The sequence below is a fragment of the Polyodon spathula genome, chromosome 2 (genome assembly GCF_017654505.1).
Source record: "Polyodon spathula isolate WHYD16114869_AA chromosome 2, ASM1765450v1, whole genome shotgun sequence".
Lineage (NCBI taxonomy): Eukaryota > Metazoa > Chordata > Actinopteri > Acipenseriformes > Polyodontidae > Polyodon > Polyodon spathula.
In genome coordinates, this window is record NC_054535.1 from 16565420 (window position 1) to 16584916 (window position 19497).

Below are 19497 nucleotides of genomic sequence, written 5' to 3' on the forward strand. Positions count from 1 at the left end.
AAAAAAGAAACAAGGACCAGGGGTCACAAATGGAGATTAGACAGAGGGGCATTAAGAACAGAAAATAGGAGGCATTTTTTTACACAGAGAATCGTGAGGGTCTGGAATCAACTCCCCAGTAATGTTGTTGAAGCTGACACCCTGGGATCCTTCAAGAAGCTGCTTGATGAGATTTTGGGATCATTAAGCTACTAACAACCAAACGAGCAAGATGGGCCGAATGGCCTCCTCTCGTTTGTAAACTTGGTAAAACTGGGACACTTGTCAGGATAGAAGGGAAAATTAATGGAGCACTGTACAGAAAAGCCCTTGAGGAAAACCTACTGCCCTCTGCAAGAAAGCTGAAACTGGAACGGAAGTTCACCTTTCAGCATGACAACGACCCAAAGCACACAACCAAAGCTACACTGTAGTGGTTAAGGAACAAAAAGGTAAATGTTCTTGAGTGGCCCAGTGAGCCCCGACCTAAATCCAATCGAAAATTTGTGGCATTCCTTGAAGATTGTTGTTCATCAACACTCCCCAAGGAACTTGACAGAGCTTGAACAGTTTTGTAAAGAATGGTCAAATATTGCCAAATCTAGGTGTGCAAAGTTGGTAGAGACCTATCCCAACAGACTCACAGCTGTAATTGCTGCCAAAGCTGCTTCCACCAAGTATTAACTCAGGGGGGTGGAGACTTATCTAATTATGATCTTTCAGTTTTGTATTTTTAATACATAATTTTTTTCTCAATAAAAACTTTTTTTCCCCTTAACAGTGTGGAGTATGGTGTGTAAATCCTCATTTAAATGCATGAAACTCTGAGGCACTGGCACAACAAAATGTGAACAATGTTCAAGGGGGTGTAGACTTTCTATAGGCACTGTATCCCTTTACATTTTTTTCTATCAGGCATTTTTTTTCTATCAAGTTTTTAAAGGTAAAAAGTACTTTGTGAAATATTATTAAAAGGGGATTTCCACTTGTACATTGATCTATTGTATCATGATCAAGTAAGGCATGACACTGAAAATACTGACATCAATAGACATATCTCAAACATCGTTACAATTCTGTGCATTCATAAGCATCTCGCAGACATCTCTGCCAGTTAAGTTTAGCATCAAGGCTATGGAAAAATATGGCTATAACTAAACACTTGAATGTAAAACATACATTTTTGCATGTGTAGAGCAGAAGCAATGATTTGAACTTTTTATATTTTGTTAAACTTTTTTGTTTTGCAACTGATGAGCAAATTGTAATTTTCTTTTACAACTTATTTTGTATGCATAAGAATGCGAAAGCCACCGACTAGACTGCTCGTTTGTCTCGTGCATATTTTCTTTCCCGATAAAAATTCTTTCGGAATACACCTTTTTAATATAACACTGTATTATTCTTCCCAAAAAGAGCTTTTTTATTGCTGATAACCCAATCGATTATTATTGCTTATTGTAGATAAATCACAAACTATTTTTTAAGATAGAGGGGCTGTATTTGGCAAAAGCTCACACTATATGAATAACACATTGTATTGTACTTGTGTCATTAATTCAGGGTCACAATTAACTGCCAGACACAAGTGATTCAGCTGCTGTGTCTCTAAGTGCAGATTTAGCTGCATTATTTATTAAAATACACCACACTGGCTTTAAGCCTGTGCTTAGCCTTTCCAGGGAAATCCAAATCATGTGTTGAATTATTTGCATCCGGCAGTGCATCAGCACTGATTTTGTTCCTTTTAAATATATTTGATAACACTTTAAAAACAAATACGTTCCAGGCAATACCTTTGTTTCAATGTCTTTCATACAGATCTGCCCTGATGGCCCTCGACATTAGTGCGATCTTCCTATACAAAAAGGGATAGCTAGGCCGGTACTGATTGCTGCTCCAGTCGTTCCCTTCCTTGTAGGGATCACTGCAGAGCAAAATAAAGACCTCTGAGAAAAGACAGGGGGATAACGAGCATTACCCCCAACTCCCTTTAAAAAGACTTCTTTACCTACGGCAAAAACTTGCCAAACGAAGTGAGCTTTAATTATAACGATCACTTTCCGCAAACGAAACGTGGCAAACAATGCCATGGGAGCAACTACCAAAGCTGAGGTTTTTTTTTTGTTTTTTTTTTTTAAGAACTTGTGCTTGTTGTTTTTTTTTTTTCTTTAACAAAAATAACCCACTTTAAAAACAGTGCTATGGCCCACAGACCCAGTAGTTTCACCGAGTCTATCAAGCTCTCAGCTTCACTTTTAAAAGAAATGTAGTGTTTCTCTGGGGGGGGGGTGGGGGGGGGGGGTTGCATGTGCAATTAAACTTGTGTATTTCAGTCAGGTCCGACTCAATACCTTCAATTTTACCAAAGCTCAAAAAAGCAACCTGAACTTTAATTAAGAATTAATGGGCTTTTAAAAATAAGTGCTTTGAGATGAGTAAACGGTTAAAGTACCAGCATGGTATGGTATACTTTTATGTGTATACTTCCAGATTAGTTTTCTGAGGAAAAAAAAAAAAAACTTTTTAAATTTAGGCAAGTAGTTCAAGTGACCAATTCAGTACTGCCTCAGTTAGTGACCCAGTACACCCCTCAAGAAGCCATGATGCTTCTCCGGATGATGTCTGTCCCATACCTCCTGTTAAGGGAGGCACTGAGACGCTGAGGCCGACACACTTTTTCTTTCGCCTCCGTCTCGGAGTCGCTGAGCTCCGCGTCAGGGGCGTAGCCATCGTTTTCAGTCTCTTTCTTTAGACGAGCTTTGGCTCTGCCTTTAGGGGACTCCTTGCCATGGTCCCCGGAATTCCTCTGGCAGGCCACTAGCTGCTCCTCCCCATGCTGGAGCCTCTCCCCTTTCTTTGGGATTTTGAAGCCTCCCCAGTTTTTCATGGAGCTGGGCGGTGAGGTTGGCACTGGAGCGGCGGTTTGATTGCAGTTGGCTTTCCTCAGAGAACCATTGCATTTAGGCACTGCTTCCCCAGACAGCCGGCGGGTCAGCGTTCTGCTGCTAGGGTGAGCCGGTGCCCTTTTGATGTCGGACTGCCTCAGTGCAGTCTCCTCTGTGGGTTTCAGAGGCTTCTGGTTGGGCTTGGAGGAGGCTCGTTGTCGCAGCCCATGTTTGTTCTCCTCGCTTCGTAGGCCCCATTCTCCTTTTTTGTGCTCCAGGGTTAGCACAACATTTGTTTGGTCTCCATGGTGAGCTGGTTTCGCCCCAGCCTTGGACAGCCTGCCCTGAGGTTCCTGCTCCTTTCTACTGCTGTCACTGCTGGTGTCTGGTTTCCCAGTGTAGTCATTGGCTGTGTTTGACTGCTGCTTCCGCAACGTTCTTTTCTTGACGTCTCTTGAGGCTTTGCCTTTCTCACCCTTGTGAGATTCTTTGACCGGCCAGGGCTTTCCTGCAAAATCTCCTGGAGGCTGGCCAAAATAAAAGTTTTTAAAAGCTTGCTTCTTTGAATCTTCCAGAGGAGTGAGCCATTTGAAGAGGAATGCATCTTCCAAATGGCCCGATGAAGGTACGCCTAAAATGAAAAAAAAGGTTTACTGTTTTTTACTGTTTTAATTTGATTTTACAAATATTTTATGTTGTATGTAAATAACAATGTAAACATACATGTACAGTGGTAATCCTGACTAAAAGCCGCACCATCAAACCAACAGAACTGTAATGTAATAGTAAAACCTAAAAAATATTATTATAAAGTATTTATTAGCAACCCTTAGATGCATCCCTACCCCCATATGGCCACTACCAAATTAGTTTTAGTGAACAAAAAACCTCCCAGGGGTATACCCAGGTATTTAATGGGGAATGGGAAATCAAACGGTTTGTAAACACAACTAATGGAAATTAACTGAAAAAGAATACAGCTGTGAATTTTGAAAACAATAAATCAAAAGTATACGGTCTACATATGGCAGCCACATTTGGTCACTAGCTCACCAACGACGGGTCTACAAACACACTCCCTTCACAGAGATGCTTAACTATTGTAAATGCAGGCAACAGGTCTGTTACAATCTCAAAGTCCTTTACAAACACCTGAAGAGCAGCCGTCTCAGCCATTTAATGACCGCAAATCACCCTACATTTAGTGACTGCACATCACCCTGCATTTAGTGACTGCTCATCACCCTGCATTTAGTGACTGCTCATCGCCCTGCATTTAGTGACTGCTCATCGCCCTGCATTTAGTGACTGCACATCACCCTGCATTTAGTGACTGCACATCACCCTGCATTTAGTGACTGCTCATCACCCTGCATTTAGTGACTGCTCATCGCCCTGCATTTAGTGACTGCACATCACCCTGCATTTAGTGACTGCACATCACCCTGCATTTAGTGACTGCTCATTGCCCTGCATCTGGTGACTGCACATCACCCTGCATTTAGTGACTGCTCATCACCCTGCATTTAGTGAACTAGGGTTGGGGTTAAATACTGGTTTTCTATTTCCAATTCCTTTTTACAATCAATTTCTTCGAAGGAATTTACATTTTAGAGACATCATTGTTGTGATTGTTTCAACTGTTTTCATTTGAAAACAATTTAACTGTAAGTAATGTGGTGCCACTGTGAGAAGCTCGTTTAACAGAGTGCTACTGATTGAAATTTTGATCAATGACGTGCTGGAATTGATTAAAAGAGAAATGAATTGGGCATTCGTTTTAAAAGGGAATTGGAATTGAAAAATAGGAATTGACCCCAACTTTGTCCAGAACTGACTCAAAAGCAAGTGTTCTCAGCCAACACCTGCAGTCCCATCCCCAGTTCCCATCATGAAGTCCCCATAGCCACCCACCTGCAAGCTGCTGCTCCTCCAGCAGTTTGACGTGATGGTGGAAGATCTGCTCCTGTACTCTGCACACCGATCTCTTCATCTTTTCTCTTCTCGTCACCATGTACGTGAGATTTCGAACCTAAAACACAAAAGTTTCACTCTTGACAACACTTGGCCAAAACAATTATTTCTCTTACTGGTTAAAGTAAGGTGAGCATTTTTATTTTTATTTTCAAAGAAAGAAAAAAAATCAAAATGTATACACAAGTTAACAAAAGAACCAGAAGCAAATATAAATCGAGCAGTATTCAGATTACAGTATTATTTTCTGTGTTTTTTTAAGATGCTCTTTTTCTTAAAGTGTCCTTTGTTTTGAACAAACACTGCCGAACAGGTTTTACTGGCGCTTTAATTCTCTCTATACTGCATATGAATGTGCACTGGCACTGGATTTCAGTCCTACCACACAACTGAAAAAACAATACCATCCATCTGACCACATATCATTCCTACTACAGTCCATCATTGACTTGTGGCAAGATATCACTAGCAGTTTGTACCACTGGGAACATGTTTCAAAATCCATTATAAAAGGTACAGAAAACAGCTATTGCACAGCACTAAAAAAAGTTCTGCTACACTAAGAAAAAAAGAAATTTAAAAAAAGTGTGTCGACTTGACTAGTACCAAGCTCAGTATAGTATTTAGAGCTGCACTGTGGTTACACTATACACATCCCTTTGATATATTTTTCAACATAAGCACATTCCATACATATTTGGTGTAAAATAGCCTTCTTAATAGCTTACACACCATGGATAAGGCTTTTTGATGAAATACTCTCCTGGTTATTTTGAGCTCCCTCGATTAGTAAGTTTACGACGTGCCCAGCTGCATGTCCCTGATGATTAAAAAGGGACTATCTAAGCACCACCAATATTGAGAAATATAACTGCCATGACAGTGTTATAAAACTACACTGTATTCTATAGCACTTGCAGTAGACACAACGGTTGCACGCAACGTTTTTCCGCAGTTACACAAAATGCACTACACCCCTTCGGCCCTCTATCACAGGTATTTACAAAAAAACAGTACTGTATATTTAAAGAGTAAGTAGCGGGATTCCGAAAAATATTGCATTAAACGTCCCCATGTGCTGCTACAACTGTTTAAATAACGTACCTGTAATTTTTCTTTTCATTGTTAACATCCTGACAACTTTTACACGTATAACTTTAAAGTCTGTTTCAAAGCTCTTTTGAAAATATCTGCTCTAGTGCACTGGTAGTGTGAGGATTATTGCCCACATTGTCAAACCGGTAACAGTAATAGCAATCCATGATGTGGTACAGAACAGAAAAGTCAAAGCACTTGTTATGTTTTTTTTTTTTTTTTTTTTCTATCGCTCTTCTAACTGTGATTAGAGCAGGGTTTCCCAATTCTGGTCCTGGGGGACCCCTGTGTCTGCTGGTTAATTCCAACTGAGTTCCTAATTAAGTAACCAAACCCTTAATTGAACTTATAAATTGCTTAATTAGACCTTTTTAATTGTTCTCGGCTCCTAAAAAGTTGCTGATTTTAAGTTACTTATAAAATGATATAGTTAACTTGAAATATCCAAGTGTTTAAAAGCTGAAAACGATTAAAAATGTATAATTAAGCTAATTAATAGTTAAGGGTTCAATTAAGTAATTGAGAACTCAGTTGGAATGAAAACCAGGAAACACAGGGGTCCCCCAGGACCAGGATTGGGAACCCTGATTCAGAGGATAGATCTCAAACCCCAGTTCACTGGAGCGGTCATATTTGAAAAGAGCTTTGAAACAGACTTTAAAGTTGTAAGTGTAAAATTTGTCAGGATGTTAACAATGAAAAGAAAAATTACAGGTATGTTATTTAAACAGTTGTAGCAACATGTGGGGACGGATAATGCTTTATTTTTCAGAACGATGCTGCTTATTCTTGAAAGGTAGTACTGTATACCTTTAAGGTTTTTGGATTGGGAATTTTACTGTGTACTGCTATTTTCAATTGTACAGTAATTGGAATTTTACTGTGTACTGCTATTTTCAATTGTACAGTAATTTGATTACCTATACAAAATCGATTTTAAGAACTCCCATTTCTTCCACTTTTACATAACATGGGGGTTAGAATTTGTTCCCTGTTGCTCCTGCCTGCATTCTTCCAAAGTATCTAGATTCCTCAAACAGCTAATCATCCCTTTTTTAATATGAAAAGAATTCTAGAACTGATATCTGAATGTTATCGACTTACTACCAACTGTTCTTCATTTTAATAACCCAAAAACTGACTTCTGAGATAGTGACCGACAATGCAATGTCATACCAGTCTCCATTTCAGAAACCCATTTTTAGGGGGTAAATTGAAGAACAAATCTCTCACCTTATCATTCTGTATTTTAAATAAATGGATAATAACAAACCCATAGCACCTCTACCTTATTAAAATTGTGTTTTTAAATCCTGTCTGACTTGGCAACCACAGACTGTCATTCTGTACATTGTTTGTATCCTCCCTGATATTTTTTTTCAAACAATCAACTACACCCCTACGGTTCAAGAGTCTATTTTAACAGATCTCTTGCATGGTTTTGCAACTTCTCTTGGTTCTTGTAACATTTCTAACCCCTTTTTTTAACCTGCTTAACCCTGTTCCTGTATTCTTTCCAGTTGTTGTGCAGTTTGTATTCCTCTAACATTTTCTGCAATCTATATGAAAAACCTTTATTTTATTTCATATATGACTCTTGCAATAAAACTACAGTAATTCAGTTTGATTTCAATGATTCTCCTCCCTAGCTTCCTCTCTTTCAATTTCTGCTTCAGCCCTTTAAGGCTACTGTAGCCTAATCGTCTTGGGTAGATGTTAACCCAGATTGAAATATGTATCAGAATGCTGATGAAGCATCAGTCAGATACAGGGTTAGGGCAATGTACAGTACTGCATTTTCACAGTGACTATAACTAATCATATTTGCTGGTTGGTGTATAAAAACTAACTGATATTTCACTTGCACTTTCATTCAAACACAGATTCAGCCAAAAGCAATCCTTATGTTTCAGGTTTCATTAGATGGAATAAAAACAATAAAAAAAAAAAAAACCTCACTGCCTTTTTGTTGTGCATGGAAATGGGCTGTAAAGAGGTACACCACGTTCATTAAACTGAAAGTAGGAAAGTACATTAAGATTTATTTTTTCCCCTGTTTTCTGGAAAAGACCCAGTTGCAGTAGGACAGGAGCCAGAGCTCTGCGAGTGCATTGTGTGTTCTAGCTGGGAAAGTCAACAAATGCAAGTCTGAGGAGGTTAATAGATTCTGCATGTGCCACCTCAGGTTAGGGCTGATGAATGAATCCATCTGTTGATTATTATCAGCGCTTCTGTCAGTGAAGGAGTAAGACTTAACATGTGGACCATATTCATAAAGCTTTAACTCTGGTTGGCTGGTACACATGAAACTTCTCACAGTCGTTAATAGTGGTTATTTGATTAGTTCGGATCAAGCTCTCCACAGGTGTGGGTCATTGGTGTTGACTGGGATAATTTAGCATTCCAAGAGAGACAACTGAAAACAGCTGAGTGGATTTGTGTGGATTGCTGTTCACATGGGTGAAAGTGGCCAATGATCATTTTTAAATGAAACTCCTGGAGCAAAACCAATCGTCTGGCTGTGAGCTTAGGCCCTCTGAAGCTCTGCGGTTGTACACACTCTCAGATGCATTCTGAGACATTTAGACCACTTTCAGAAGCAAATTTGAACTTTGTAGAAAAATAAATTCAGAAATTATTTATTACTACTTGTCATTTTACAAGATGGATCAACCTAATAAAACCCACAAGACGCTAGTTAACAAAGATAGTTTTTAAAATGTCAGGGCATGAAGTTAAGGTCATCAAGGGCAAGACAATGTTGCCTTCATTGGGAGTGAAGATTCAAGGGCATTAAGGCAGTTTTAGGGGGCAGAAAAGCAAAATATAAATCCAGTCCAAGGGCACCAACACAATTTCATACTCATTCATAAAACAACAAAAAATACAGAGAGCCTATTAGGTTGATGAAATGTTAATTCATACAAACCAAAAAAAAAAAAAATCAATGTTTTCTGAGTGATTCACACACTAATTGTTTCAAAAATAAAATATAGGTCACTTTTCCATTGTAAAAATAAAATGGTATAAAAATATCCAATTAAAAAAAAAAGGTTAAAGATAGATTTTCAGGCAAACTGGCTGATAATTTACGCATGACTGGAGTGTAATAACGACAGTGGTCAAATGAGTTGTTCGGTCTGCAGTGTGTCTGCGCAACTAGTATGCTAACCGCAGTAACCTGTAAAAATGATGCAGCTTTGAAAAAAACTCGAAATACAAACTTCATCAGGCAATGGAGAAAGCTCTGCATCACAACGATGAACAGCTGGATGTACATGTTAGATGTTTTCACTCGAGAGACTATATAGTTTCACAGTTCCTGAAATTTACAGTTGCAAAGGATTTACAGTTTTGTTATGGGCATTGCTGGACACTTGATTCAGGAAAAAAAGGTATCCTGTTTTAAAGCATACACATTCTAACCCCTTCATGAAAGCACACATTTTACTAGTTAAAAAGCAGAACTAAGCAAGGTTGTGAGGTGGTATTACATTAAAAAAATGTAATACCATGTTTCGTTCACTATTATGTTATCTCTCCTACTCGTTTCATAACGTAGGGAGCTGCTACTTGAACCATGTTATACATAGCTACTTGCTCAAAACAAATCTGATTAAAAGACAATTAAATAATATGTAATGTAAACCACAACTCCAAGTAGCTGCCAAACCCAGGTTTACTGAACACCTTCTCCTATTTTGCACACCACTAAATAAGAATCACAATTCAACAGCCGATAAAGAAAACATACACTTCTCTGAGGTCAGTAATCATTGCAGAGCAAGCCACTTGATTCAGACACCCACACTGTTTCTAGCTGCTGCTACAAAGTCATAGCGGCAGACAGATCAAGACAAGACATGCTATTCCTAGCGCCGACTTCACCACTGTAGAGATGACGCCTAGGAGCATGACTACTTCCTGGGTTAAACATGTCAAAGCCAATTACCAAGAGCCTGAGATTGTATCTGCTGCAACTCTAGCTTCTTTTTTTTTTTTTTTTAAGTGCATCTCTGCAGTGTAAGCCTGGGTTATAATAATGCAAATGTGCATGTATTATAGCCATGTGGAAGTTTAACCATCTGGCACTGGTCTAGCAATAGAAAACAGTAATGACAGAAATACTGCAGGTTGACTAGACAACTCCAGGTTAAATAAAGATTCTGTCAGTAATCCGAATTTACCTCATTTATTAGGCCCATTAGACCTCTCCTAACTTCCAGACATTCTAGCAACGGAGAATGTTCTACACACCTCACCACACTCTCTCCCAAACTACTTCTCAGACATCGATTAAAATCTATACAAGCAAACTAGCTCATTTTTTTGGATTGTTTTTTTTTTTTTTTGAAGGCTGTAACTGTCATCTACCCGTAAGCTACATCCAAAAACAAAAGTTATCATCCTGCCTAAAAGCCCAACTGCTGCAGCTGTCCAGTGGGTTTCTTCCCTGTTCTTGCTGCCTAGCCTTACATACCCTTTCCAGGTCCTGCCGGAGGTGTGTGAAGAGCTGCAGCCTGCAGAAGAGCATGTCCTGCTCCTGCTTGGCCAGGTTGTCCGCCTCATCCATCTTGGGAGTGATAAGCGGCTTGTTGAAGCTGGCCTTCCTCTTGAGTTTCCAGTACTGGTACATGAAGTCCACCTGCTCCTCTGGCAGCCGGAGGGACTGCGCCACCTCGCCTGCGTTCGCGAACTTGAAGAACTCCTCCTCCAGCTGCTGCAGTTTCTGCTTTCGCTGGCTCACGCTCTGCTGGTTACGGTTCAGCACCGCTGCCTTCTCCTCCACCTCAGCTTCCTCTTCCTCCGAGCCCCCCTCCGTCTCCGGCTTGTCGCTGTGCTTCAGGCAGAAGGACTTGAACTTCACCTCGTCATTCTCCTCAAGGAGGGTCTTCATCTCCAAGCCCCACTGGAACGCACACGTCACGTGGAAGGCAGTTCGGCAGTTCTTCGCAGAGCACTGCAAAAAAGCACATACAAATAACAAAAAAAATAAATTGGATTATGCAGAGAGAGCCGCTTGAGGTTGAAAAATGTACATTTTTTAAAACATTTTTACCTTCATAATCAATTAATAAAGAACAAAACAAAGAGATGAATAAATTCAAACATCATTTCTGAGTTTTTTGTTAGTGCAGACATCTGAAACACTAACTAGCAAGCATGTTGTTGAAATTATACTTTATATAAAAAATAAATAAATAAATAAATATTTAAAGTTCCCCAAAAAATTAAAAAAAAAAAAATTCTGAACCCTAGTGTGTTTAAAACGTACTCTGACAACCACCTTTTCTCTTATGTAGTTTGGTCATAATAGAGTCCATTGTACAATGTATCTCTACGCACTAACTAAATAACATGAAAGCACTGCATCTCATTCCTGGCTCAAGTTTACTTTTTCAACACAATGCTAACATTGTTTTCTTAGAACTGTTCTGGGTGTTAAATTCTACTGTAAATGTGCAAACAGAAACATATAGGGGTAGAACAAAAACACTAGAAACACCGCCCATCTGTGTGCATACATACACCCGTTTTATGTAATGAGCCTGGTTAATTTTAAACAGGTGACAGTCCAAACAGCTGCTGTTGTATTTTTTTTGTTCGTTTTTCTTTTTTTTTTTGTATCTGTGTTAAAAATTAACTGGGTAATCCTTTACTATTGTACTGCATGTGAGTAAACACATGTTGTTATCAGCTCATTACACAATCCAGGAAACAATCTTGTGTGAATATGAGCACCTGTTGCTATGACAGCTGGTCCGTCTAAGTTCATTCTGAAACACTGTGTGCTGAAACATTATTACAGAACATTCCCATTCGGTTTTCAGTGTCCTAGAAATACTTGTATCAAGTAAGACTGTCTATTAAAGCGAACCATTCACCATCCAGTTTTTCAGGTCCAATGCAAATGTAAAGCATGTCAGTTTTACAATGTTTATATATATATATATATATACACATACACACACACACACACACACACACACACACACACACACACACACACACAAACACACACACACACACAGCTCTGGAAAAAATTAAGAGACCACTGCATAATTATCAGTTTCTCTGGTTTTACTATTTATAGGTATGTGTTTGGGTAAAATGAACATTTTTGTTTTATTCTATAAACTACTGACAACATTTCTCCCAAATTCCAAATAAAAACATTGTCATTTAGAGCATTTATTTGCAGAAAATGACAACTGGTCAAAATAACAAAAAAGATGCAGTGTTGTCAGACCTCGAATAATGCAAAGAAAATAAGTTCATATTCATTTTTAAACAGCACAATACTAATGTTATAACTTAGGAAGAGTTCAGAAATCAATATTTGGTGGAATAACCCTGATTTTCAATTACAGCTTTCATGCGTCTTGGCATGCTCTCCACCAGTCTTTCACATTGATGTTGGGTTACTTCATGCCACTCTTGGCGCAAAAATTCAAGCAGCTCAGCTTTGTTTGATGGCTTGTGACCATCCATCTTCCTTTTGGTCACATTCCAGAGGTTTTAAATGGGGTTCAGGTCTGGAGATTGGGCTGGACATGACAGGGTCTTGATCTGGTGGTCCTCCATCCACACCTTGATTGACCTGGCTGTGTGGCATGGAGCATTGTCCTGCTGGAAAAACCAATCCTCAGAGTTGGGGAACATTGTCAGAGCAGAAGGAAGCAAGTTTTCTTCCAGGACAACCTTGTACTTGGCTTGATTCATGCGTCCTTCACAAAGACAAATCTGCCCGATTCCAGCCTTGCTGAAGCACCCCCAGATCATCACCGATCCTCCACCACATTTCACAGTGGGTGCGACACACTGTGGCTTGTAGGCCTCTCCAGGTCTCCGTCTAACCATTAGACGACCAGGTGTTGGGCAAAGCTGAAAACTGGACTCATCAGAGAAGATGACCTTACTCCAGTCCTCTACGGTCCAATCCTTATGGTCTTTTGCAAACCTCAGCCTGGCTCTTCTTTGCTTCTCATTGATGAAGGGCTTTTTTCTAGCTTTGCACGACTTCAGCCCTGCCCCTAAGAGCCTATTTCGAACCGTCCTCGCTGTGCACTTCACCCCAGCTGCCGTTTGCCATTCTTTTTGTAGGTCACTTGATGTCATCCTACGGTTGCTGAGTGACATTCGAATGAGTTGGCGCTCATCCCGATCAGTGGAGAGTCGTTTTCGCCCTCTGCCGGTCTGTAGCTTTGTTGTCCCCAATGTGTGCTGCTTGACCTTGTTCTTATGAACCACCGTCTTTGAAATTTTAAGGATGGAAGCAACCCAACGCTCACTGTATCCCTCTGCCAGTAAAGCCAGAATTGAACCCTTCTTTTCCTCACTTTCCTTTTCAACTCTTTGGGCATGGTCAATAGTTATTTTTTGATTCCAATTACTTTTGAGGTACTACTAGCACTGTTTTGCCATCCAGCTGGTCCTATTGCAAGAGGATAGTGATGACCACAGGAGTGGTTTTTATACTTTTCCTCGTTAAATAAGATTTGGTTCAGGTGATCCCCTAATCAGTAACTCATTCAGTAGAATGAGGTGTGCCTGTGTTGGAATTCAACAGACATTGGAATGGAATGGCTGCCATACATGTAGAGATGCTGATTTAAGAAAAATTTGCAGTGGTCTCTTAATTTTTTCCAGAGCTGTGTGTGTGTGTGTGTGCGTGTCTATATATATATATATATATATATATATATATATATATATATATATATATATATATATATATATATAAGTATTTTCTTTGAATTCTCTAATTAAATAAGAGACTACATATTTGTTACAGCAGTCAGAGTTCCAGTTGAACTTCCCTATTTCAATCAAACTGACTAAACAGGAAATTAAGTTCTTCCAGCTTTTTCTCATGGTTTCTCGAGTCTTGACTTAGCAATTATAATTAAGCTAGCCGAAAGGAAATGCATGACACTGTGTTTCTCCCCATTTACTTGTGTAAATGAAAACATTTTTAACAAGGCACTTTAAAAGCAGCCTGTATGTTTTATCTTTTCTGCCCAAGTACAAGTTAATTAGAGTATTATTCTGTGTACTTTGTGGTGATTTTAGAAATGTTGTTTTTTTTTTGTTTAAATTTGCCATTAGTGTATTTAGGATGCATATATAACAAACAAATAAAAACATTCAGGTTTTAAGAGGTTCAGTGTACTAAAGTAGTTTCCTGACCTGTATGCAGGCTCCTGACTTCTCCTTGCACAGGTGACACACCAGTGCCCATCTACTGTTAGGGATGTGCGACACCTTTGTGATGGGCTCCATCTTCTCAGGGCTTCCGATGCTCACCTGCATTAAAAAACAACACACAATATTTACATTGCCTTTATTAAGAAGTGGTCAACAATGATTCAAAAACAGCCCCACCCCACCCCCCCATGTTTGTCCACCAGAAACATCCCAGATGTGAAGTTCTATGAACTGTCTTTCATTTGTTTGTTGGCATTACAATATAATACTTTACTGTGTTCATTATTTTCACTATGGCTGCTTTTGAAACAATTTAGTTGTAAGTGGGTTAAGGATGATTGAAGACTCCGTAACGTAACTTAACACTCTCAGGACCAAATTTATAAAGGGGAAAAACTGACCGCAAAAAGCCACGTAATGTGCGTGTTCAGTACGGCCGCACTCAGCGTCAAAATAACAACCTATTTTATAAGACTAATTAGGTGAAGCAGTCGATTCCGCAATCAAACCATTTAAATACCCCTCACCGCAATTAGAGGTGGAGAATTATGCACCTCTCACAATAAATAGCGGGTTTGGGTCAACCCTGCGTGTGTAGGCTACACACTCGAAAAGAAAATGAATGGCACACAAAGACCTCAGCCTGGTACTACCCATGGTGATGAGGATGCTCTGAAGGGAAAACTGAAATTTACCAGTATGTATATGTAATATGAATTGGAGATTTTGGTGCACGCAGTACTTGTAACACATGGAAGATGTATTGCAAGCTCGAAATACATCACCAGGACAAAGGAATAAAATATGGAATGTGTGGTGGCTTCTTAATAAACAAATGTATCACTTCCGAGTTTGAGGTCTAAGTTGCTTATACATTACGACGCATCATCCAGTTACTGTGCTTCTTATTTCGTGTACAATAATTCCAGGCGTATAGACTTTTCAAACATCAGAAACAATAAGTTTTATTTACTTACATCCATGGCAGTCAAACGGGGGGACAATCCTTATTGTACAGCAATATGTTCAACAACAATAACTCCATACAGCTTCATACAAACAGTCTTCAGTTTAACTATGACTTATAACTTCTTAAATTATTATGCAGTTACAACTCTCCTATTTTTTATCTATGTCTGTATTTCTGGCTCTACGTACTATTTTAAACCATATGTGTATGGTCTACAATACAGCTACATTATTCAGATGTGCCTACAACCAACTGTATTTGCGTCATCTGTCCCTCTGCCCTTTTTTTTTTTAAAACTCGAATTTAACACAACTGCCTGAACCAGTATTGTTACATATCAGAATGCCATATCACAAAACATAAATTCTGCAGGCATTACTAAAATAACGGTGGAAGATGAGCCCTCATTGTATTACATGTATATGAGACTTATTCTTCAGTGAGCCTCCAAATATCGTTCCATCTATTCTTAATCTCCTCCACTGTTCTTTTAATAATGCCTACACTCTAGAAGTAAAGGCTCTTATTAGAACCTTGCTTTGCCACTGTGGGGAGACCTTTTTAAGTGTTTCTAAGAACCTTTTCTTTTACATGGAATCTATACTCTCTATTTGCAGACTTTCTTTTTTGTCATGTTAGCTATGAAACATGTATTGAGTGGAGTTTGCAAATCAATACGGTATTATAAACCACAATTTACAAACTGACTTGATCAGAAGGGTTAAAAAATTAGTTATTTGCAAAATGTTATTAAATGTTTCTTTGTCCTTGAAAACAACGTCTCCTTGCTGCAGACAAGTCTCCCACATCACCTTGCCTTGTACATAGCCTACTCTCTGACTGTGGCAAATTAACGCCTGTTTTTCAGAGTTCTTAAAATAATCAAGCAAAAATACGAGGCCCGCAATTACCGGCAGCTTTAATAAATTAGACAGAATATTTAATAGACCTCATTTGCAAAATCCTCTCCCAATTTTAGCGGTTTCGTTCAGAAACATCCCAGAATTACATATGCATATACAGAATTACATATTCATATACAGAATTACATATGCATCAACGGCTAAAGCGCACAGTCATTGCCCCCACAAATCACTTATTAATTGCGAGTTTATGCCATTGCGTGTTTTTTAAATCCCATCCAAGAATTCAGAACCCTCAGTGCCCATTTTACGGTCGTAAAACATGTGCAATCCTTTTATAAATCTGGGTCTCAGTGTTATGGCAGAAAGCTCCTTAACGGTACTACAGCTGACACATTAATGCACTGTGTTTGCTTTAACGCATTTATTCCACCAGGGCTGTGGCTTCTTAACAGCATGACATCCACCCATTTAAAGGTGCAGACATGAATTTATAATATATTTATATCTATCTTTTTATATAACGCCTTTCACAGTGGACCACCATCACAAAGCGCTTTACAGAGGTAGGCTGTGAACTGTACATGTATAAGGAATGCGCTTCTTATGAGGCTGCTATTAAATGTACACGAGACCCTGACATTAACAGTGAAGAACTTTAACCAACAGCTGGTCCACATTAAACCTTTTTTTTTTTTTTTTTTTTCTATTGTTTCACTAAGAGTTATTGTTGTGTGCCTCGGGGCAGGATGAGTCAAATACTATGTGGCTGGTTATTTGCAAGCTTGCTGTAATTGTGGTTTCTTATTATGGAACAAAGCTAAATCCTGTACTCCTGGATGACTTTTAAAACAAAAGTATATTTTGAACCATGGAACCAGCAGCTTCTGAACTACCACCACCAGCTCCCACACCAGTTTTAAAATGGGTTGTAACCAGTACATTAGAATCTGCAATAAATGGGTTCTGCGCGGTAGCTGTAAAAAAAAAAAAAAACAGCAAATCTAAATGCTGTTACCACTTTAACTACATTAAATGGGATTACTTACAGCAGAGTACTAAAATCTGGTTTAACAGACACTGATTAGCTAACCTTGGACTACAGTTGCTTACCTAAGGGTTCACAGACCCTGACAAGCACTACTCTAATTATTTTACCTAAAGTAGTCCAAGATTAGTGCTAGTCAGGGTCTGTCAAACCAGCCGCTGGTAGTCCAATATTAAGTATGAATCCATCTGTAAATACAATAAAAACACAGTAGAAAGAAGTGCACGGCTGAGCTAGTTTACAGATTTAAAAGGTGACACTATTTAGAGACTCTGTTGTTTGTACATCGTTACAATAGCCCCCCTACCTCTGGTATCCACAACGCACAGCTGACGTGAACCCACTTCGTTCCACTGGGTGTCGGTTTCATCGCCCCACCCTTTCTAGGGCAGAGTAGACACTTGGGCTGGACGCCCAGGGCACAGGTGCGACACAACCAGCTGCCTTCAGGCACTTTGAGGATACCGTAGCAGGCCTGCAATGACAAACACACAAACAGAAAAACACATGGAATGCACTGTGACTGTACAGAAGGAAGATCATAAATAAAGCAGACATTGGCATAATTATATCTGTGGTAGAATATTCCCGAGGCACTGCTAGGTGCATTGGTTTCCATCAGAAACGTAAACTTTACATTTCACAAATTAATAAGAAACTTGTGTGTGTGTGTGTGTGTGTGTGTGTGTCAGTGGTGGAGTGTAGAGGCAGTTACCATTTTAAGAAGTTATGCACTATTTAAAAAATATGCCTCCAGCCATTCTGGGATGCGTATGCCTTCTGAACTGTGTGTGTACTATGAAGATGGCTTCTCTTTGGTTTTGCCGGCAGTAACTGTGATCTCAGTAGGAGAGGTGCTTTTTGCAGGGTTGAGTGGTCACTGCTAACACAGTCTGAAACCTATAATCTACTGTAACAAACAGGTACAAACTGTTTGGAAAGTACTGTTAATAAGTAAATACAAATGCACCGACATGTGTAAACAGACTTTAACCCTTTGCAGTCCATTTATTCAGTGCTTGTCAGGAACGTCTGGTCCAATTTATTTTCAGACGGGCTGTTTATTTTACACGCATTGTTTCAATTATTATTTTTTTTTCACATAAAACGTAAAAAGTGAAAAGGTTTAAAGGCACTGAATCGCAAAAGGACACTCAGTACTGCATCTCCAGCCAAGCTCCACCCCTTGTTTGCTGTATTTTACACATACCTCTTTATAGACGTGCAAACTGATAAATCCTTTCCTGATCATTTGTTTTATCACCAAACTCCTCAATAATGTGATCCAAGTCATTATTTTATTACTATAACATCTCGAAAAGCTCTGCAAATGTCTGTGATATTCTTTGAGCACTGGATGTGGAAGCAGCTCTCCTTTGTTATGTCCATGTTATCTCTGTAGTGCATGGGGCTACAAGATTTTTTTTCGGTTTCATTCGGCTCCTATCGAAATTGAAAGGTTTTCTCTGCTTTTTCAGTAGAAAATAACAACTAGAGACCTGTGTCTTTTTGATGATGTCAGAAAGGGACCGACATCGGAATGGAAAGGGAAAACTGTAATGTTGGGCCTGGTCCGACACTGGACCGCAAAGGGTTAAACTTCTGAAATACAAAGACCAAAATGACACTACTAAATAACACTGCTCTCAAAAACAAATACAGAAAAAAAAATCTCAGAAACATTTTTTCTAACTTACCTTTTACATGCAAATATATCACTTTTGCAATTATTTTATTTAATTTAGTTTGTGTTTGGCTGGGCTAATTGGAACCTGCTGGCAGTTTTTGGAATACAGAGAATACACAGTGGTTCTACGTGGAAAAAATAATCAATTCATAATTTATGTTACTCATGAAAAACCATGAATAAATTTACCATTTACTCTTTCTGATAGATTACTAGTATTAATTGTTTTTGTTTTAAGGATTAAGCATTGTCATTGCTGTGGGGAGCTCTGAATTTCAAGCTTGGCAAAGCTGCTATTGTGATGTCATTGCTAAAAGCTGCTTAATTATCCTAATAGCATAATTAGGCCTATTATATCTCATCTGACATAGTCTCCTTGATTGGCGTAGTTTTTTTTTGTCAGCTTAAACTTGTTCCATTTCACACGCTACAGAACTGAAATATTTTACGACAATGAAGAGATTGGATGGGTTGTAAACAACAAATACAAAGAATCCAGTTACTGTACTGAATAACTTTAACTGTATTGCTGGCATACCTGGTGTACACAAATGTTGCATTTGTCACAGAAGACCATTTCATTCCCGTCTTCCCCATCAGGTGACTGGCAGACATCACAAACAACATCTTCATCGTACTCAATGCCCAGTCCCTCCTCAGTTTCCATGGCGTGGTTCATGTTGTCATAACAACGCCTCTCAAATTCTTCCATGACCCTTTCCATGGTGAGTTCATCCACTTCTGGCAAACCTACAGAATTCAATCTCCTTGGGTATGTTTCATTT

General features: G+C 39.0%; 1 protein-coding gene across 5 annotated transcripts in view; it reads right to left on the reverse strand.

Moving 5' to 3' along the window:
• Positions 1–827: 827 nt before the first annotated feature.
• The window catches only part of LOC121330659 (protein Jade-1-like), a 37479-nt gene continuing 18809 nt past the window's right edge, over positions 828–19497 (reverse strand). For all 5 annotated transcript variants that reach the window (XM_041277363.1, XM_041277355.1, XM_041277381.1 and 2 more), the window contains exons 6-11: positions 19251–19462; positions 17333–17500; positions 14127–14243; positions 10417–10896; positions 4782–4899; positions 828–3498 (exon numbers count right to left, since the gene is read on the reverse strand). In XM_041277363.1, the coding sequence (XP_041133297.1) occupies positions 2573–3498; positions 4782–4899; positions 10417–10896; positions 14127–14243; positions 17333–17500; positions 19251–19462 (2021 nt within the window). In that variant the 3' untranslated portion in view covers positions 828–2572. The remainder of the gene's footprint in view (positions 3499–4781; positions 4900–10416; positions 10897–14126; positions 14244–17332; positions 17501–19250; positions 19463–19497) is intronic.